This window comes from Leucopleurus acutus (assembly GCF_964270905.1).
Source record: "Leucopleurus acutus genome assembly, chromosome: 18".
Classification (NCBI taxonomy): domain Eukaryota; kingdom Metazoa; phylum Chordata; class Mammalia; order Artiodactyla; family Delphinidae; genus Leucopleurus; species Leucopleurus acutus.
This window is the reverse complement of record NC_139160.1, coordinates 21,536,435-21,559,698: the sequence shown is the minus strand read 5'-3', so window position 1 is coordinate 21,559,698 and position 23,264 is coordinate 21,536,435. Positions and strand designations below refer to the sequence as shown.

At 40.1% G+C, this 23,264-nt stretch overlaps 1 protein-coding gene across 1 annotated transcript in view; it reads left to right on the top strand.

Moving 5' to 3' along the window:
* GTF2F2 (general transcription factor IIF subunit 2) overlaps positions 1–23,264 on the top strand; it is a 156,899-nt gene that overhangs the window by 10,443 nt on the left and 123,192 nt on the right. Inside the window, exons 2-4 of the mRNA XM_082859322.1 lie at positions 4,188–4,261; positions 14,515–14,533; positions 21,751–21,895. Of these exons, the coding sequence (XP_082715448.1) occupies positions 4,188–4,261; positions 14,515–14,533; positions 21,751–21,895 (238 nt within the window). The remainder of the gene's footprint in view (positions 1–4,187; positions 4,262–14,514; positions 14,534–21,750; positions 21,896–23,264) is intronic.

Here is a 23,264-nt window from a genome sequence, read left to right as displayed (position 1 = left end):
AGAGATCACAATTTGATGTAACCTAATCACAGAAGTAAGTAACATCCCATGCATCACCTTTGCCATACTGCATCGACCAGAAGGAAGTCACAGGTCCTGTTCTCACCCAGTGAGAGGCAGTTACCCAAGGGTGCGAATATCAGGAGGTGGGGATCATTGGGGTCCATCTTAGAGTCTTCTGCCACATTTAGTAAGCGCTCTGAGTGTTAGCTCTCACCATCATCATTGTTACTGCGATGGGGGAATGATTATGTAAAGGGAGTGGAGGAAAGGGTAGAATTGAAAGAAAGATGTCCTTGATTAGACTACAGGGAAAAATTCAGTGTACACCTGGAGGGATTGGCCATACATAGTTCACCTGTTAAAAGGGGAAAGCAGAGTAAAGGCCCCACCTGTGGCTAAGCGGTAGATTGATTGATTGACTGACTGACTGATTTTTTGGCCAAGCGGTATGGCATGCAGGATCTGAGTTCTCAAGGCATGCAGAGTCGAACCCGCGCTCCCTGCAGTGGAATCTCGGAGACTTAACCACTGGACTGCCAGGGAAGTCCTAAGTGGTAGACTTGGAAGTATCCTTTTGATTGTTCGTCTTTCCTCAGTGGAAGAGGAAGGAAGAAGTGTTACATATTTGAGGAGTGAAGAGAACATGTGACCTGTCTGCAGTGGCTTTCCCACTGCCCGTGAGAATTGACCAGGGAGGTCGTTAAATTGCCTGGCATCTTGAAGGGCTTACTTGATGTTAGTAGCTGTGTATTTCAAGGGAGACCGTTGAGCACGATTGTTTTTCTTCAGCTGCTCAGGTGCAAGTGTAGAGGAAGAATAGAGCACGATCAAATAAAACAATAAATAGATAAATTAATAAAATAAGTAGTAGTATAGCTTGGCTTTAATCAGGATTAGGTTCTGCCAGGCCAGTATGATGGAGGGAGTTAGGGGCAAGAGAATGGTTATAATGATGGGTTGTGAAATGTAGCTCCGTTAAAGAGAGGCGTGAGGACATAAGCAGACAGGGACAGGGTACAGATGTAGAGTCTATGATTTGAGGGATGGAAGAATTGTTGGAGTCGAAGTACTGAGGAAAGGGCCAGGAAGTTAGGAGGTGGTGGTCAGAATTGTTCCTTGAAATACAGTTTGCGGAGAGGGGTACTGTTACTGATAACGAGAAGGTTTTACAGTATGTAAATGTCGGGCTGATTTGAATCAGTAACTTGGAATATGATGAAGAAAAGCCACCATCTTTCCCCTAAAGACTTTGTTAGGGAATGGAGCTTGTGATCGCTTGGTAGAGTAGGCTGCTATCTGTAGAACATAATTTTCTCTTTGTGTTAGAGGAATTGACAAGAAGGTTCCCTGGGGCTAAAAATCAAAGACAAGCAAGAAGCAAAGGCTCACTTGTTAGGCAGTATTTCAAGATTGAGGCCATGAGGGAATAATTTACATAGTTCAAGGATTCAGGGTTTTATTTGATGTTGTAACAGTATTTGTCCAGATCAGTTTCAGATCCTGTATTTAGTTCTGACAGGTAATGTTGACATTTGCTTCTTTGACTAACCAGTATCCTCTTGCTCTGACACTGTAACAGCACGCACTTAGTGCTCCCTCTTCAGTCTGTGCGATTCTAATGGTGTTGACTGTCCCTCGCCAGAGGTGTCATTGACTCAGGCTGACAGTGCAAGGATCTCATCTGTGGGTTCAGTAATAGGCCCAAGGAGGGACACATGACCTAGTCAAAGCCGCGAGAGACAATTACAGTTCTGCTGGGGATTTGGGGAAGGAGAACTCTTGCTCTTCAGGAGCGGCTTTCAGCCAGCTTGCTACACAAGGGGGAAGGCTGTCAAAGAAGTGAGTCAGTGGTGAGAAGAGATGAGAGATGGTGAAAGAGGCCTGGTTACATCATTTGAGCCCTTAATCAAGCCACTTTAAAACTACCTCTGGAATTTTTAGTTACTTTTGCCAATAAATCCTCTGTATGACTACGTGGGTTTTCTTCTCGTTGGTAATCAGAGGAGACCTAATAGGTAGATACAGTTAGCAGAAGGAGTTTGCCAAATCCTCTAAGCATGCATGAATAAGTGGAGTGCAGTGTAGTTGAAACTTTAAGATGTGGAGTCTTCAAAACCCCTTTTCCTTTAGGACCTTTTACATACGCTTATTTAGTTGTATAACAAAGAGAGCATCTGACCGATGGGGAGGCCTCTCGTGGCTGATACTAGCGAACCATGTTATTTCAACCCACCGAGCCTCGGTTTTCTTATCTATAGAATGAAGCGAGCGGCAGCAATTTTGCAGGGTGATTGGGAGGATTAAATGGCATAGTGGGTGTAACATGTGTAGCCCTGTACCTGACACTGTTGGCTCCCTTCCCCTTCATCTTTTCTAGCATATTGTCTGACACGGTAGTTGTTCAGTATAGTTCAGTGTAAAGAATGAACAAATACCATTAGGATCTTCTTTTATTCTTGAATTTTTACTATATCCAGAGCACTGCTGTTTGTTTGACTAATGGTCAAGTGGTTCTTTTTGCAAAAGAAGTTGTGCTAGATAGAATTTTTTTTTCCTTTCCAGCCTTGGAAGGTCTCTCTGACTCAGTTACACATTCATGTTCATGTTATCACTCCAGGATTACTATGGGCAATAATAATGACGCCTGACACTCACTGAATGCTTGTTTCTGTGAGGCATTATGCTTCATACTTTACGTGTACATATAAAGCATGGAGCATACCTTAAAAGTATGTACTGATTCCCGAGTTCAGACTACTTGTTAGAAGAAATGAGATAAGGTCCACAGTAGACATTCAGCATATATTCCCTTAATCTTTTTGAGAATGAAAACCCTTCTGATTACATATATCTAATTTCAGACACAACACAGTTAAGAACATAGATGCTGGAACCACACTGCCTGGATTTGAATCCTGGCTCCTCATTTGCTAATTATATACCCTTGGCTAAATTTTATAATCCCTGGGTGCTCCAAATTCATAATCTGGAAAATGGGGATATTCCCTGGTGGTGCAGTGGTTAGGAATCCGCCTGCCAATGCAGGGGACACGGGTTCGAGCCCTGGTCTGGGAAGATTCCACATGCCATGGAGCGGCTAAGCCCGTGTGCCACAACGACTGAGCCTGTGCTCTAGAGCTCACAAGTCACAACTACTGAGCCTGCGTGCCACAACTACTGAAGCCAGCACGCCTAGAGCCTGTGCTCTGCAACAAGAAGCCACTGTAATGAGAAGCCCGCGCACTGCAAAGAAGAGTAGCCCCCACTCACCGCAACTAGAGAAAGCCCACATGCAGCAACGAAGACCCAGCGCAGCCAAAAATAAAATTAATTAATTAATTTTAAAAAAAGTTCCCTGTAGAGACGTGAGGTATAAATGTATAAAAAATGCATATAAGTGTCAGGAAAGTACTATTATATAACTGCTAGCTGTTATATTGAATAATTTCTTTTATTTCAGCAGATCCTTCATCATATTGGTCAGTTATAATCTTATACATAATAAATATATGTAAAATATATAAAAATATAAAATATGACTTTTGAATCATCTTAAGCTCAGTAGTGTCTCTAAATAATATCATGTCAGGTGGCGCCCTGGTAGCACAGTGGTAGAGAGTCCACCTGCCGATGCAGGGGACATGGGTTTGTGCCCTGGTCCGGGAAGATCCCACATGCCGCGGAGCGGCTGGGCCCGTGAGCCATGGCCACTGAGCCTGTGCGTCCGGAGCCTGTGCTCCGCAATGGGAGAGGCCACAGCAGTGAGAGGCCCGCGTACCACACACACACACACACACACACACACACACACACACACACACAAATAATAATAATATCATGTCAGAATGTTATGCTCCTCCAAGAAGCCTCTTTTGGTAGCCTTTCTCATCTCTGAACTTTTATTGGATTTATCTGGGAACATAAGTTAGCACTTCATTATTGTTAAGTTATATGACCAGTTTTAGTTTTGTGTCATCAACTCGACTGACTTTAAACACTGAGAGCTAAAATCATTTCTTACATATCTTAGTACCTCTTTAGTGCAAAACATATAATGAGAGCTTGCTACTTAATTAGCAATTATTACAGACAGAAAGTATATATAGAAGCCGTATATCACTTTATGTTTAAAAAGATTTGTTAGCATCTAAAACATAGTCTAATAGTGTCTTATTTTGTTTTAGGTTCCTAAATATTTGTCACAGCAATGGACTAAAGCCCCTGGAAGAGGTGAAGTTGGGAAACTGCGGATTGCCAAGTAAGTTATTTATGAATTTTTGACATTTTATAAAACTTTTTTGAATTTTTTTGTACAAGCGCTTTTAAATGTAATTAGAGTTCTTTTGCAAACAGAGAATTTACCTGAAAAATAAGAAGTAATGAGCATGCCAAGGCTTGTCAAGAGATGATTAGGTGTCCTGTAAGGATTAGTGTGTACACACACACACACACATTCCTCTAATGAAAGGTGTAAATATCAAGTAAAATTTATTGGTAAAGCCTATTGGCAGTGAAGTAGCAGAGTACGTAGTTCCCTCATCCATCTATCCGCTCCGCATCTTTGAGGAGGTATGCTTGAGTTGGGCATAACTGGATGCACCAAGTTAAGGGCTTCAGGAGAAGGATTTGCCATTGTGCCACCACACCTATTTATAGAGGCTTTGGAAGAGGGTAGGGAACACCTAGTAAACAATCTAAGAGTATTGTTTCCTGGTTGAGAAAATAACCTTGTTTGAAAAGGAAGCCTCCATAGCTCAGCTGGTGTCAGCCATAGGCCTTGTGTTCTCCTCTTACTGTCCATTCATTCTTAATCCGGCTCTAATCAGATTTCCATGCCCACTACTCCATTCAAATGGCTCTTGTATACCACCAATATCCACCTCTTTATCACTGAGTTTTTGTTTCATAACAAACCACCCCAAAGTTTAGTGGCTTAGAACAAAACCATTTTATTAGCTTATAATTCTATGGGGCCGTTCTAGACAGTTCTGGTTGAGGCTGACCTGGCTGGTCTTCCTGGCTAGAATGGCCTCATTTATGTGTCCGGTGGTTGGCTTGCTGTCAGCTGGGGCAGTTGCCACGTGTTTTTCATCTCCAGCGTGCTTCTTCACATGGTGGTGAAAGAGTTCCTAGTGGCAAGAGAGGGGGAAGCCCCACTACACAAGTGCTTTGCAAGCTGTGCTTGCATCATGTTTGCCAAATGTAAATGTAACTTGCAGTAGACTCTACCTCTTGATGGGATTTGAGGCAAATAATTTGTAGTCCTAAAATTTTTTCTTTTTAACAATCTACCACATCCACATTCTTTTTTTTTAAAAGTTTTTTAAAAAATTTATTTTATTTTATTTTTGGCTGTGTTGAGTCTTCGTTGCTGTGCACGGGCTTTCTCTAGTTGCGGAGAGCAGGGGCTACTCTTCGCTGTGGTGCGCAGGCTTCTCATTGCATTGGCTTCTCTTGCTGTGGAGCACGGGCTCTAGGCGCGCGGGCTTCAGTAGTTGTGGCACGTGGGCTCAGTAGTTGTGGCACTTGGACTCTAGAGCGCAGACTCCGTAGTTGTGGCACACGGGCTTAGTTGCTCTGCGGCATGTGGGACCTTCCCAGACCAGGGCTCAAACCCGTGTCCCCTGCGTTGGCAGGCGGATTCTTAACCCCTGCATCACCAGGGAAGCCCCTACCACATCCACATTGTTAAATCTAAGAGTCAACTAGCAGCTCTTCTCAATTGACCTTCAACAGAATTTGACATAGTTGATCACTTCTACCCTCAAACCCTTTTTTTCATCTCACTTCTGAGACATCACTCTCTTGCTGGCTCCTTCTCATCTTCTCAATTTCTAAATGTCATTTGGACACCCTCTGGGTTTTGTTCTTTGGAGGAGCAATCCTGTGTTCTTGGATGATGTCATGTCTTTAAAGTAAGAAGCTTTGATACTTTCATGGTTTATGCCCTAAATATCAATATTTTTGTTCTTTATCTTACTTGCATTTGTTTCAGACAGATCTTTTAATTCTTCCTTTTGTTTTCACAAGATATTTATTGGAAATGGGCATGCTTTTATATCCAAAGTTCTAATGTTAGGTAGAGAGAAGTAACATCTTCTTTTCTTAAGAAACAGCTACACGTTTCATAGCAGAACTGGGCTTAAATTCAGTCCTTTGAGTGGTAAGAAAACTCCAACAGGTTCCAGTGCCAGCTCTGTCACTTACTATCAGTGAGACTTTGGACAGATACTTAATCTTCTGAGTTTAGATTCGCTACCTTTCCCTACCATGAATATTGCATTCCTGAAAACCTCTGTGTGAAGAAAATACCTAGTTGAGGAATGTAAAATCTTTTGGTGTTGGGAGGAGGGAGCTGGTATGGGAAACAGAGTTAAAGGAGCCAAGCTCTAGGGAAACCTATGTAAGCGCTAAGTACTGCTTTCATCCCTAAGGTAAATATTAAAGATAGCATGCTAAATAAACAGTAGTGGGTGTGCTGTGATCACCTTTTCTTGATCACCCTTTGTTTGGAAGAAAATTTCAAGCTTGTCCTTAGTTTAAAGCAGATGTTTTACATAGTTACATCTAATATGCATAGGGAGGCCGTATCCCTAGGTCGTGACCAGTTTACAAGTTTTACAGCGCTGGTTTACATATTTTTCCTGTGTAATTATTAATGGTGTCCCCTCTTTCACTCTCCAGAGTGTCCTGGTTTTGGCAATAAACTGTATGTTTGCCCTTAATATTAACAGATGTGTGTATGTGTATTTTATATGTAAATAAAAAATCTAGCAGATTTTCTACCTAACATGAAACATAATCTTGCCGTGTAGAAGAGCTAGATGCTTTTAATGGTGGGAACAGATTTTTAGTAGTTGGTATCCTAAGATTGCTATGGAAATGCTTGAAAACAGCTTGTTCTGGAACTGGCTTGTTCTATAGTCTACTGGCTATCTTATTTATGTTTCTAATTTACTTAGTTTTCATTCTTCTTACTGATTGCTAGATTCACTATTAAACAAGTGTAGGATGAGCAAGGAGTGGCTTAGCAGTGCCTGTGACTAAGTTATCAATACTTTAATTTCAGCTAAATATAACTCATCAAGGTTTTGTGGCTATAAACAGAAGGCTCCATTAATAGATGATTGTTGTTGAGAATGAAGTGGGATGATAACCCCACTCTTCTTCGCCAGTGAGCTTCCAGAGCAAACACTGTGTTCAGTTTTTAGTGCTGCACTTAGAGACATGGACAAGTAAGTTCATTCAGTGGAGTGAGACGAGGACAATGAGAAAACTAAAATCAATTTCCTGTGAGGAACGTTTGAAGGCACGATGGCTGTTTAATAAGAGAAGACTTAGGGCAAACCAGTGAAACTGTCTTCAAGTATTTTTAAAGACTAGAAGATGTATGATCAACTGTTGATCCTTAGAGGCAGGTTAACCATTTGGTGGGTTATCTGTGTGGTTGAAAAAACGTATATTTGGGTAAAAAATGAAAAATACCTAAGGTTTTAAAAAGGCAGTGTGGTATACCGATAATGAGTATGGACTCAGGAGTCAGTCAGCTCTGGGCTTTATCCGGGCCTTGTCATTTACCAGCTATGTGACTTTGGGGAAGTTGCTTATTACCCTCTCTGTTTCCTCATCTGTGAAAAGGAGATGGTATTAATACCTCATAGGTTAAGTGCATGTAAAATACTCCATAAGTGTTCACCTGCTGTCATGCCCCACACCCCACAGAGTACAGGCAGTAGACCCTGCATCATGTCTGGCGCCTCCCCTCCCCGGCAGCTCTCCCAGAGTTAAGCAGCAACACCAGCTTGCTGTGCAGGAGGCCAGAAGCTAGGGAGAAATACATGGTGTGGACGCTGATTCCAGCAGAGACAGGCACTGTGGAGTAAAGGAATCAAGAGAGGCAGAGGGGAGGGGAACACATGCTGCTGGGAATGCAGCTCTTCCCAAATTTGGTTCTTTCAATACCTGAAAAAAGGAGAGTCCAGAATAAGATGAGAGTAACAGCTTCTCTTAACAGTTGGTAACATTTGGGCCATTTTCGTCAAGCAATTCATGCCATGTCCCTAAATCACTGTACTTGGACTATTCTTATACCTTTGGACATCTGATGTGTACTGCATTTTAATTGGTTTATAGTTTTGCTTTAGTTTGTTTAATTTTAAAACCAGCCTTTCTACATTACCATCCTGCCTCAGCAAACTTCAGTTTTCAAAATGTTTGATATATGTCCTGTTTTACTGACAGTCATACAGTTTGTACTAATACAGCTTCTTTCAGAGACGTTTAATTTCTTGTTTTATTTCTAAACACACTTAACTTCCAAGGTCATATCGGGGCCCACTAATAATAGAAAATATGCAAATAAAAAACATCAATGAGATAATTTTTTGTTATAAAAATTGACTAAGTTTAGAACAGTGTTATGCTGTTGATAGGAGTTTAAATCAGTACAAACTTTCTGAAGGGCAGTGTGGCAAAACATATATGTATATCAATGCACATATATATATACACACATATACGTATATAATACACACACATAGGCACAGATACACATTGCTGATCAAAACAAAGTAGAATAATAATCCTACTGTTTCCTCTGCTGGTTAGTTCACAGTGCAAGCATTATGTTCAGTTCTTGGTGCTGCCCTTACAGAAAGACACTGAGAGACTCAATTTATCATCATTTATTCTGATGTTCAAATTGTCCAAAGTTTAGCCAATGGAAGCTCCTTCTAGCTGGCACTCATGATCTTTGTTTTCTTTATTGTGGTAAAGAATACATATAAAATTTACCACCTTAACCATTTTTAAGTGTGCAGTTCAGTAGTGTAAGTCCCATAGACTTTGGAGATGTCTTCACCATTCTTTGAGTACTTTTTGTTAAGGAAAGATGTTTTAGACTCATCTTGTACATTTCTGTCTGAGCCCTAGAGTCAGTCATTTCTCCAAAGAGGCTTGGTTTCCTCTAGAGGAAAATGGGATTTGGAAACTAAGCTCCGGATACCACAGGTGCTCATGGCTGCTCCCAGACCCTCTGAGTGGCTGTATATGTACACACACATACCTCTAGGTCTGCATTTATTTTTATATTTACATGTGTTGAAGATCATGAATTTATACCAATACCCAGCTCCAGTTCAGCACTACAGGGTGTGTTCTAGTTTCCTCCCTTTTCATATTCGTACCTCTTTTCTGAAAGTGAGGAACCTGGTTCCTGTTATTCTTAATATATTCACTTATTTGTTCAGGCCTTTGTTCTTACTTGTTCAGAGTCCCCCACTTCTCCCCGCATTGGTGATTGCCCTCCTCACCCTCCTTGCGCTATAGCAACCCTTGTTAGGCTGTTGTTAACCTTTGCTGCCCTCCACAGGGATGCTCTCCTCAGCCCTTCTAGGCTTCCACCCCCTGTTGTGAGGCTGCCCTCTCCTCAAAGGCATGCCTCCTTACCCTGCTAGGGCTCCAATAGCCTGTTTCAGTCTGTCCTTCCATGTGGATGCCCTCGCCTCACTAGGCTCTGACCCATTTCTTGTTGAGCTGTTCCGTTATGGGGTGCCCTCCTTTACCCCATGGGCTCTGGCACCTTGCCCCGGCCTGCCCTCTCTACCCCAGGCGCTTCCTTTCCACTTGGGCTATGACTGCTCTGCTCAACCCACTCTGCAGATGCCTACCTTGCTTGGCCTCCCCTATTGGTTTTTGAGCTATATTGTTCAAGAAGGGGACATATGAATAGGAATTCAAAATGAAACAAAACAAAAACCACAAAAAATCCTGTGGGAGCACAGGGTTATTATTATTATTATTTGGTTGGTTTTCTTATCCTGAAGAAGCAGGTGATTTATTGGTTATCAGTGATTAGTGAAAAGTCTGGCCCCATTGGTGTCAAATCTAAGATGTATTTTAAGAGTGTAAGAAAAAGGAAAGACATTAATTTTTTTTTAAAAGGCAAGAGGAACGAGGTTGGAGTCTAAAGAAGTGTCTGTGGAGTATTGAGAAACAGACTCAGAGTAACGAGAAACATGATGAGACTCTCAGTGAAAGGGTCGGCCAGGTGTTTACTTCATCCATTTCTGAAGCCATTACTGTGTTTTACAATAGTGGATGTTTATAACTTTGACCACAGATCATCATGGGAAGGGTATATTTTAGTTGTAATGTAGAATGACAAAAGGTCATGTATACTTCATACATTCATATACCAAGACAAAGCAATACATAATCCTTTTAAAATAAATTTTAAGTTTTCAAGGGTTAATATTTATTCTAGAAAATTAACTCATTCAGAGTTGATCAGTCTCTTATCATTCCAACTAAGGTGCTATTATAATATATACAGTTGTCCCTTGAACAATAAGAGTTTGAACTGCACAGGTCCACTGATTACATGGGTTTTTTTCAGTCAGTATATGCTACAGTTCCACACGTTTGCTGTTGGTTGAATCCATGGACATGGAACCATGAACATAGAGGGTGTCGTCTGCCCTAACCCCTGCCTTGTTCAAGGGTCAACTGTATATGAAAAGGAAGTTGACCTCCCCTCCTGTGTTCCCTAATTGCATCTGGATGATTTCTAGTCACTGACGGGAAATGGCAGCATGATCTTAAATCCATCCTTTTTCCTTTGCTTCCCACTTTCAGTCATTTCCTCTTCTATCAGTGGTTTTTTTTTTTTTTACATCTGTATTGGAGTATAATTGCTTTACAATGGTGTGTTAGTTTCTGCTTTATAACAAAGTGAATCAGTTATACATATACATATGTTCCCATATCTCTTCCCTCTTGTGTCTCCCTCCCTCCCACCCTCCCTATCCCACCCCTCCAGGCGGTCACAAAGCACTGAGCTGGTCTCCCTGTGCTATGCGGCTGCTTCCCACTAGCTATCTACCTTACATTTGGTAGTGTATATATGTCCATGCCTCTCTCTCACTTTGTCACAGCTTACCCTTCCCCCTCCCCATATCCTCAAGTCCATTCTCTAGTAGGTCTGTGTCTTTATTCCTGTCTTAGCACTAGGTTCTTCATGACATTTTTTTTTCCTTAAATTCCATATATATGTGTTAGCATACGGTATTTGTCTTTCTCTTTCTGACTTACTTCACTCTGTATGACAGACTCTAGGTCTATCCACCTCATTACAAAAAGCTCAATTTCGTTTCTTTTTATGGCTGAGTCATATTCCATTGTATATACATGCCACATCTTCTTTATCCATTCATCCGATGATGGACAATTAGGTTGTTTCCATCTCTGGGCTATTGTAAATAGAGCTGCAATGAACATTTTGGTACATGACTCTTTGAATTATGGTTTTCTCAGGGTATATGCCCAGTAGTGGGATTGCTGGGTCATATGGTAGTTCTATTTGTAGTTTTTTAAGGAACCTCCATACTGTTCTCCATAGTGGCTGTACCAATTCACATTCCCACCAGCAGTGCAAGAGTGTTCCCTTTTCTCCACACCCTCTCCAGCATTTATTGTTTCTAGATTTTTTGATGATGGCCACACTCTTCCTTGAATTCTACAGCTGTCTGGTTCAGGCCTTCATTACTTTTTATATGCGTTTCTGCATTAACCTCAGTTCAATTCAGTAAACATTACGTGAGTGCCTTCTGTGTCTTTCCCTTTGCTTTGCCTACAGTGCCTCTCTCTTAGGGTAGCTAAATTCAGTTCCTCTACAAGGAAAGTTCTGGAGAGATAGGGAAGGGACTGTAGTGAATTCAGTGCCTGACTGTCTGCATGTTGAGGGGATTGTTGTCTTGCTGAATTGGGAGCACATTGTTGCCAGATCTTCTGGTCTTGTAAGAGAAGCTGGAAATTCATTATTTTTATGTGAAATTTTAAACTTTTTTCACCTCTCTTCTAGGTACTTCCCCAACAAAAAGAAGATTGACATTGTATTTTAATGTATGAAAGACTGGGAATTCCTACAGTAAACAAATCTCTGTAAGAATCTGGAATCCTTAGTCTGGCCTAAAAGGCTCTTTACCACTTGACTCCAACCTACCGTTCACTGATGTTAGAAGGACTATGCTGGATACTTTCTCATTTCTGGTGTTTAGTTGGATTCTTCTCTTAGCCTGGAATGGCCACTTGTTGTTGATCTCATCCCCCACTCAGTTCATCTTTTCCTAGCTTTCATATCTGCATTTCCATGACAGTTTGTTATACCTCTGTCTTGAAGTTATTGTCCTGTTTGTAGTTGTTCATGGATTGGAGCTGTTTTTTTTTCATTAGACTGGGACCTTCTTGAGGATAAAGACCTATACTCATACTATACCATGCACTTGTCACGGTGCCTAGTGGATGTATAGCAGACACTTAATGACAGTGAATGACTGAACCACTGAAGGAAGACAGGTTGGAACTCAGCCGGGTGTTATGGAGAACTAGTAGTTTTCTAACTGGTCTTCATATCCATTCTATGTATATTTTCTGATGTCAGTTTCTTGGAACATGTCTTTGTACTTGTTATACTTTGGTTCAAACAATGCTTGTAGCTCTCCATTGCCTAAAGAGTGAAGTCCATGCTCTGTGCTGTGATATTCAAGATCTTATATGGTCTGGCCCCATTTCTCCTTTATAGTTCATCTCCTACTATTCTTTATTTTGTACTCCCCCCCCCCCCCCCCCGCAGCCAAATCTGATCACATTTTCCTGGCTTTGCTTAGCAATTTACTTTGCTTTTTTTTTTTGGCCCTGTCACGAAGCATGTAGGATCTTAGTTCCCCCAACCTGGGATCAAACCTGCGTCCCCTGCAGTGGAAGTGCAGAGTCTTAACCACTCGACTGCCAGGAAAGTCCCACTTAGCTATTTACTTTTTTTTTTTTTAACATCTTTATTGGAGTATAATTGCTTTACAATGGTGTGTTAGTTTCTGCTTTATAACAAAGTGAATCAGTTATACATATACATATGTTCCCATACCTCTTCCCTCTTGCGTCTCCCTCCCTCCCACCCTAGGTATCCCACCCCTTTAGGTGGTCACGAAGCACGGAGCTGATCTCCCTGTGCTATGCGGCTGCTTCCCACTAGCTATCTGTTTTACGTTTGATACTATAGCTCAAAAGCTGCCTCTTGTTGAGCCAGTCCTTAACTCTTAAAATGGAAGAAGTGGTGTACTCCTACCTAATCCTAGCACATTGTGGCTCTCTTAATTAAAATTTATCTCACTTTATAGTTATGGATTTAGCTTTTTTTTTTTTTTTTTTGCGGTATGCGGGCCTCTCACTGTTGTGGCCTCTCCTGTTGTGGAGCACAGGCTCTGTTGTCATTGCTCATGGGCCCAGCCGCTCCGCGGCGTGTGGGGTCTTCCCGGACCAGGGCGCGAACCCGTGTCTCCTGCATTGGCAGGCGGACTCTCAACCACTGCGCCACCAGGGAAGCCCCTGGATTTAGCTTTTATATCTTCTGCTGGCTGGGGATAGGGGCCTTCCACTCAGTACTTTGCAGGTATTTAATACATGATTTTTTTTTAATTAGGCTATTATTAGGGTGTACATTGATCCCATATTTATTTAAAAAAAGAAAAATTAAAAAATGTAATTCAAATAAATTAAAAATCGTATGGAAGGATATTTACTGGGGATAGCAGTAGATGTTAACAGTAGAATCTTGGCTAATTTAAAACTTTTGGCTTGTCTGTAATAAAATTATTTCTACATGGGCATATATTATTTTTATAGCAGAGAAAATTGCTTATAATTTAAAAATAATTTTTGATCTTTAAGATTTTGTTAGGTAAGTGAAACTTCTTCAGCTAGACAAAATAAATAGTAAAATTTGTTGAAGTTCTATATATCTGGTATTAAATATGCCATTCACATGCTGCTGAATGCTAAAAATACTCAGAGGGCTACTCTGGTGGCGCAGTGGTTAAGAATCCGCCTGTGAATGCAGGGGACACGGGTTCGAGCCCTGGTCCAGGAAGATCCCACATGCCGTGGAGCAGCTAAGCCCGTGCGCCACAACTGCTGAGCCTGTGCTCTAGAGCCCACAAGCCACAACTACTAAGCTCGTGTGCCACAACTACTGAAGCCAGCATGCCTAGAGCCGTGCTCCGCAGCAAGAGAAGCCACCGCAATGAGAAGCCCACACACCGCAATGAAGAGTAGCCCCTGCTCGCTGCAACTAGAGAAAGCCCGCATGCAGCAACGAAGACCCAACGCAGCCAAAAATAATAAATAAATAATAAAGTAAAATACTCAGAAATTAAAATAAGAATTGTAATAAGATCATTATTTGGATAAAATATTATTAGGTCAGGTTGTAATAGTGTTAAGAGACACAAACTCATAATATCTAAAATACTCATGTGGGATTAATGTGTATTTGTTTTTCCTATAGGATTACAAATAGAATAGTTTAGGAGAGCCAAGGATAAATATTAGTTAATCTCTGTAAATGTAATATTTTTATGTAAATATGAAGTAGCATTATTTCTTTTAGTTCTTAGCTTACATTTGAAAATAAAATGAAATTAAATAATTGAAAATTTTTTCTTTCCTCTCTTTCAGAAATCAAGGAAGGACCGAGGTAAGATTACTTCTATGGAAATTTTATTTAAAACATTAGATTATTTTACTATGCCTTAGTAATAGTAAAGAGAGGGTAGTGTTTGCATTCTGGAAAACTCCACATCAAGCTGGTGGCTGGTCAGGAACACATACTAGTATAAACGCCACTCTTGTGTGAATGAATAGGCTCCTTTCTAGTTGTTCATGCTTAGCATTTTTCTACTTTGACCTAAATATCCCCGCTCTGGTACTATGAAAGTTAGTATTGTTTCAGTAATACTTTAAACATTATTTCAGGTTGGCAAATGCATTTGATTTGGATTTTTGAAGGCTTTAGATTTTGACCCATTAAGTGCAGGACGTAATTTGCAGTACCTTTCGCATAGTAGAGAGACATTTAATAATACTTCATAATCTTTCTACGTGGTTAAGAGATCAGTATGTTAAGTTTATAAATCCCTTTGATGTAAAATTGGGGGAGATATGGTAAAAATCATTTTGAAAGAACACCTACTGTGTCTTTTTATTCTAAACCTCAATATTGAGTTATCCTTACGAATATTTAGTTGTATTTGTTGAAATATTCAAAAGTAAAACAGCACCGTGTACTCATACAGTTACTGGATCTAACAAGAAAGACATCCTCTGCTTATGGGAGTGTTTAAGCTTCCTGAGTAAATAGCTCACTTCCCCCTGCTTCAAGTACAGTCGCTTTCTTAATACTTTTAAAATGTTCAGTCATTCAGCAAACACTGTTTTCCTTCTGTGTGCCAGGCATTTTGCTAGGAGATGGATGGATGAATGGATGGATAGATCTGTCTGTCTGTCTATCTATCTATCTATCTGTCAATCCATCCATCCATCCACCTAATACTTATCTAATTTATTTAGGGGTATAAATATAACAAGACATGGTTTCTTCCTTGACCTCAGACACCTTAGGAAAAAAAATTTATTTCTATTGTGTAAATAGAAGCTTTTCAGCCATGGACCAGAGAAAACATTTGAAAGCTGTCTATATAATGGTAGATTAGCCCCATTATTCTGACAAAAGGGGATAGATTCTCCTATTAGGACTAATTATTAAAAATTTTTTGATAAAGTTTTTAAAAAATGCTTAATAAAATGACTGGAAAAGATTCACATTAAAAAAGTATTTGGGCAGCCACTCCCGCCAAGGGGCTCTCGGGGCCGGCGCGACGGTGGTTCTTGTCTTTTGGCTCCCTGGGCAGCGTTCTTTTTCCTGCGTGCGCGTTAACAATCATCAGAGATCATCACAGAACCCATGCCCTCCTCGCCTATCACTCTCAGTTCCCCTCGGGGAGGATTAAGGTTCTACTAAGAATTTACCTGATGTGACTGAGGGAATTTCACGTCCCTCCCAGCTCCTGGAGGCTTCCTCTGCAGACCCTCTGACCCATTTGTGCGCGCCCCCGAGCGTTTGTGCTCCAGGTGTCCTAAGGTTGCACTTTACTCGTGGCTCCTTGGAGAAGCCGTGTGGATGAAAAGCTTTTGGTGCTCCAGCCAGGAGGCAGGGCTCTGCCTCTGAGGTAGGAGAGCCAACTTCAGGACACTGATCAACAAGAGACCTCCCAGCTCCACATAATATCAAACGGCGAAAATCTCCCAGAGACCTCCATCTTAACACCAGCACCCAGCTTCACTCAACGACCAGCAAGCCACAGTGCTGGAAAACCTATGCCAAACAACTAGCAAAACAGGAACACAACCTCACCCATTAGCAGAGAGGCTGCCTAAAATCATAATAAGGCCACAGACACCCCCAAACACACCACCAGACGTGAACCTGCCCACTAGAGAGACAAGATCCAGCCTCATCCACCACAACACAGGCACTAGTCCCCTCCACCAGGAAGCCTACACAACCCACTGAACCAACCTTAGCCACTGGAGACAGACATCAAAAACAGGAGGAACTACGAACCTGCAGCCTGCAAAAAGGAGACCCCAAACACAGTAAGATAAGCAAAATGAGAAGACAGAAAAACACACAGCAGATAAAGGAGCAAGATAAAAATGCACCAGACCTAACAAATGAAGAGGAAATAGGCAGTCTACCTGAAAGAGAATTCAGAATAATGATAGTAAGGTTGATCCGAAATCTTGGAGATAGAATGGACAATAGATTGGACAAAATGCAAGAATCAGTTAACAAGGACCTAGAAGAACTAAAGATGAAACAAGCAATGATGAACAACACAATAAATGAAATTAAAAGTACTCTAGATGGGATCAATAGCAGAATAACTGAGGCAGAAGAACGGATAAGTGACCTGGAAGATAAAATAGTGGAAATAACTACTGCAGAGCAGAATAAAGAAAAAAGAATGAAAAGAACTGAGGACAGTCTCAGAGACCTCTGGGACAACATTAAACGCACCAACATTCGAATTATAGGGGTTCCAGAAGAAGAAGAGAAAAAGAAAGGGACTGAGAAAATATTTGAAGAGATTATAGTTGAAAACTTCCCTAACATGGGAAAGGAAATAGTTAATCAAGTCCAGGAAGCACAGAGAGTCCCATACAAGATAAATACAAGGAGAAATACGCCAAGACACATATTAATCAAACTGTCAAAAATTAAATACAAAGAAAGCATATTAAAAGCAGCAAGGGAAAAACAACAAATAACACATAAGGGAATCCCCATAAGGTTAACAGCTGATCTCTCAGCAGAAACCCTACAAGCCAGAAGGGAGTGGCAGGACATACTGAAAGTGATGAAGGAGAAAAACATGCAGCCAAGACTACTCTACCCAGCAAGGATCTCATTCAGATTTGATGGAGAAATTAAATCCTTTACAGACAAGCAAAAGCTGAGAGAGTTCAGCACCACCAAACCAGCTTTACAACAACTGCTAAAGGATCTTTTTTAGGCAAGAAACACAAGAGAAGGAAAAGACCTATAATAACGAACCCAAAACAATTTAGAAAATGGGAATAGGAACATACATATCGATAATTACCTTAAATGTAAATGGACTAAATGCTCCCACCAAAAGACACAGATTAGCTGAATGGATACAAAAACAAGACCCTTATATATGCTGTCTACAAGAGACCCACTTCAGACCTAGAGACACATACAGACTGAAAGTAAGGGGATGGAAAAAGATACTCCATGCAAATGGAAACCAAAAGAAAGCTGGAGTAGCAATTCTCATATCAGACAAAATAGACTTTAAAATAAGGACTATTAAAAGAGACACAGAAGGACACTACATAATGATCAAGGGATCGATCCAAGAAGAAGATATAACAATTGTAAATATTTATGCACCCAACATAGGAGCACCTCAATACATAAGGCAAATACTAACAGCCATAAAAGGGGAAATCGACAGTAACACATTCATAGTAGGGGACTTAAACACCCCACTTTCACCCATGGACAGATCATCCAAAATGAAAATAAATAAGGAAACACAAGCTTTAAATGATACATTAAACAAGATGGACTTAATTGATATTTATAGGACACTCCATCCAAAAACAACAGAATACACATTTTTCTCAAGTGCTCATGGAACATTCTCCAGGATAGATCATATCTTAGGTCACAAATCAAGCCTTGGTAAATTTAAGAAAATTGAAATTGTATCAAGTATCTTTTCTGACCACAACGCCATGAGACTAGATATCAATTACAGGAAAAGATCTGTAAAAAATACAAACACATGGAGGCTAAACAATACACTACTTAATAATGAAGATATCACTGAAGAAATCAAAGAGGAAATCAAAAAATACCTAGAAACAAATGACAATGGAGACACAACGACCCAAAACCTGTGGGATGCAGCAAAAGCAGTTCTAAGGGGGAAGTTTATAGCAATACAAGCCCACCTTAAGAAGCAGGAAACATCTCGAATAAACAACCTAACCTTGCACCTCAAGCAATTAGAGAAAGAAGAACAAAAAAACCCCAAAGCTAGCAGAAGGAAAGAAATCATAAAAATCAGATCAGAAATAAATGAAAAAGAAATGAAGGAAACAATAGCAAAGATCAATAAAACTAAAAGCTGGTTCTTTGAGAAGATAAACAAAATAGATAAACCACTAGCCAGACTCATCAAGAAAAAAAGGGAGAAGACTCAAATCAATAGAATTAGAAATGAAAAAGGAGAGGTAACAACTGACACTGCAGAGATAAAAGAGATCATGAGAGATTACTACAAGCAACTCTATGCCAATAAAATGGACAATCTGGAAGAAATGGACAAATTCTTAGAAATGCACAACCTGCCAAGACTGAATCAGGAAGAAATAGAAAATATGAACAGACCAATCACAAGCACTGAAATTGAAACTGTGATTAAAAACCTTCCAACAAAGAAAAGCCCAGGACCAGATGGCTTTACAGGCGAATTCTATCAAACATTTAGAGAAGAGCTAACACCTATCCTTCTCAAACTCTTCCAAAATATAGCAGAGGGAGGACCACTCCCAAACTCCTTCTACGAGGCCACCATCACCTTGATACCAAAACCAGACAAGGATGTCACAAAGAAAGAAAACTACAGGCCAATATCACTGATGAACATAGATGCAAAAATCCTCAACAAAATACTAGCAAACAGAATCCAACAGCACATTAAAAGGATCATACACCATGATCAAGTGGGGTTTATTCCAGGAATGCAAGGATTCTTCAATATACGCAAATCTATCAATGTGATAAACCATATTAACAAATTGAAGGAGAAAAACCATATGATTATCTCAATAGATGCAGAGAAAGCTTTTGACAAAATTCAACACCCATTTATGATAAAAACCCTGCAGAAAGTAGGCATAGAGGGAACTTTCCTCAACATAATAAAGGCCATATATGACAAGCCCACAGCATACATCATCCTCAATGGTGAAAAACTGAAAGCATTTCCACTAAGATCAGGAACAAGACAAGGTTGCCCACTCTCACCACTATTATTCAACATGGTTTTGGAAGTTTTAGCCACAGCAATCAGAGAAGAAAAGGAAATAAAAGGAATCCAAATCGGAAAAGAAGAAGTAAAGCTGTCACTGTTTGCAGATGACATGATCCTATACATAGAGAACCCTAAAGATGCTACCAGAAAACTACTAGAGCTAATCAATGAATTTGGTAAAGTGGCAGGATACAAAATTAAGGCACAGAAATCTCTGGCATTCCTATATACTAATGATGAAAAATCTGAAAGTGAAATCAAGAAAACACTCCCATTTACCATTGCAACAAAAAGAATAAAATATCTAGGAATAAACCTACCTAAGGAGACAAAAGACCTGTATGCAGAAAATTATAAGACACTGATGAAAGAAATTAAAGATGATACAAATAGATGGAGAGATATACCATGTTCTTGGATTGGAAGAATCAACATTGTGAAAATGACTCTACTACCCAAAGCAATCTATAGATTCAATGCAATCCCTATCAAACTACCACTGGCATTTTTCACAGAACTAGAACAAAAAATTTTACAATTTGTATGGAAACACAAAAGACCCCGAATAGCCAAAGCAATCTTGAGAACGAAAGAAGGAACTGGAGGAATCAGGCTCCCTGACTTCAGACTATACTACAAAGCTACAGTTATCAAGACGGTATGGTACTGGCACAAAAACAGAAAGATAGATCAATGGAACAGGATAGAAAGCCCAGAGATAAACCCATGCACAAATGGACACCTTATCTTTGATAAAGGTGGCAGTAATGTACAATGGAGAAAGGACAGCCTCTTCAATAAGTGGTGCTGGGAAAACTGGACAGGTACATGTAAAAGTATGAGATTAGATCACTCCCTAACACCATACACAAAAATAAGCTCAAAATGGATTAAAGACCTAAATGTAAGGCCAGAAACTATCAAACTCTTAGAGGAAAACATAGGCAGAACACTCTATGACATAAATCACAGCAAGATCCTTTCTGACCCACCTCCTAGAGTAATGGAAGTAAAAACAAAAATAAACAAATGGGACCTAATGAAACTTCAAAGCTTTTGCACAGCAAAGGAAACCATAAACAGGACCAAAAGACAACCCTCAGAATGGGAGAAAATATTTGCAAATGAAGCAACCGACAAAGGATTAATCTCCAAAATTTACAAGCAGCTCATGCAGCTCAATAACAAGAAAACAAACAACCCAATCCAAAAATGGGCAGAAGACCTAAATAGACATTTCTCCAAAGAAGATATACAGACTGCCAACAAACACATGAAAGAATGCTCAACATCATTAATCATTAGAGAAATGCAAATCAAAACTACAATGAGATATCATCTCACACCAGTCAGAATGGCCATCATCAAAAAATCTAGAAACAATAAATGCTGGAGAGGGTGTGGAGAAAAGGGAACACTCTTGCACTGCTGGTGGGAATGTGAATTGGTTCAGCCACTATGGAGAACAGTATGGAGGTTCCTTAAAAAACTACAAATAGAACTACCATATGACCCAGCAATCCCACTACTGGGCATATACCCTGAGAAAACCAAAATTCAAAAAGAGTCATGTACCAAAATGTTCATTGCAGCTCTATTTACAATAGCCCGGAGATGGAAACAACCTAAGTGCCCGTCATCGGATGAATGGATAAAGAAGATGTGACACATATATACAATGGAATATTACTCAGCCATAAAAAGAAACGAAATTGAGCTATTTGTAATGAGGTGGATAGACCTAGAGTCTGTCATACAGAGTGAAGTAAGTCAGAAAGAAAAAGACAAATACCGTATGCTAACACATATATATGGAATTTAAGAAAAAAAATGTCATGAAGAACCTAGGGGTAAAGCAGGAATAAAGACGCAGACCTCCTAGAGAACGGACTTGAGGTTATGGGGAGGGGGAAGGGTGAGCTGTGACAGGGCGAGAGAGAGTCATGGGCATATACACACTAACAAACGTAGTAAGGTAGATAGCTAGTGGGAAGCAGCCGCATGGCACAGGGATATTGGCTCGGTGCTTTGTGACAGCCTGGAGGGGTGGGATAGGGAGGGTGGGAGGGAGGGAGACGCAACAGGGAAGACATATGGGAACATATGTTTATGTATGACTGATTCACTTTGTTATAAAGCAGAAACTAACACACCATTGTAAAGCAATTATACCCCAATAAAGATGTTAAAAAAAAAAAGTATTTGATTTATAGTTAGAATTTCTGTACAGATACTTTGAATACAGAAATCTATTGTAATAAGCTCTGGTTAATGTGTCTCCTAGGTGTCATTTACTTTGAATGAGGATCTTGCAAACATTCATGATATTGGCGGGAAACCAGCTTCAGTCAGTGCTCCTAGAGAACATCCATTTGTCTTGCAAAGTGTTGGAGGACAGACATTAACGGTGTTTACTGAGAGCTCATCAGGTAAGTGGGAAGAGAATTATTTAAATGCAATTCCTGTACATGTTGTGTAGATTTTCTCTCTCAGCACATACTCTAAGGTCATTACCAGGGCTGTTCCACCTGTTTTCTTTTTACCTCTTATTCATATCATACTACTTCTCTGCGCTAAGTACTTTCCTGTGACTGATGAAATTTTGGCTGTTACTGGAAGGGTTTAATTTCCATTTGGGGCATGAAGAAATAGAACAAAGCAGATGGAAGAGTGTGGTGCATCAAGCTGTCTTCTAGGATGTTGAGGAAACAGTATTATGAGTTTTGCCAAGATAAGGTCATCCTTGCCTGTTTTGGTAAATTAATATTCAGTAACTATAAGTTGTGTTTTAAAAAGTACTGCTGAATATTAGGGAATATTTAGTCAAAATAGAGGGACTATGTTGGCTCTTGCATGCTTTCTATACTTTTTAATGCATAGGGATTAATTTCTTTTCATTGGTATCAACTTCTAAGAAACTGTGTATAGTTTTTACTTTTGTGTGTTTGCTCTCAGATGTTTCAACAGTTCAGTAAATCAGAGCAGGTGTTTCAGTTTGTGAATTAAATATAAAGGGAACTTTTTTGTGGCATATGTAAGAGTATATGTTTATTTTCATTGTTTCTTGGTTTTTAAGCTTCACTGAATTTAGCGTATTACTCGTAAAGCAGCAGGCCACCTCACTTTAACAGAACTAATTTCTCTTACCTGATTCAGAAAGTTTATTGGTTGTTTAAAAGAAAAACATCCATGGTTTTGTTGTATTTTCATTAAACATTACAAAGAAAGCTGTAAGATTGAGGACACGGGGAGGGGGAAGGGTAAGCTGGGACGAAGTGAGAGAGTGGCATGGACTTATATACACTACCAAATGTAAAACAGATAGCTAGTGGGAAGCAGCCGCATAGCACAGGGAGATCAGCTCGGTGCTTTGTGACCACCTAGAGGGGTGGGATGGGGGGTGGGATGGGGGGTGGGAGGGAGGGAGACGCAAGACAGAGGACATATGAGGATGTATGTTTATGTATAGCTGATTCACTTTGTTATACAGCAGAAACTAACACACCATTGTAAAGCAATTATACTCTGATAAGATGTTAGAAAAAAAAAGCTGTAAGAAATTATAATATGTTAAGAACATTATTGTTTAAGTAGAGTATACAGTTGATCCTTGAAAAATGGGAAGGTTGAGGGCAGCAGCCCTCACAGAGTTGAAAATGCGCATGTATTTACAGGGGGCTCTCTGTATCCAAGCTTCCTCCATATCTGTGGTTCTGTGTGCTCAAACTTAACAACTGCAGATTGTGTAGTACTGTAGTATTTACCATTGAGAAAAATCCACATATAAGTAGACCTGTG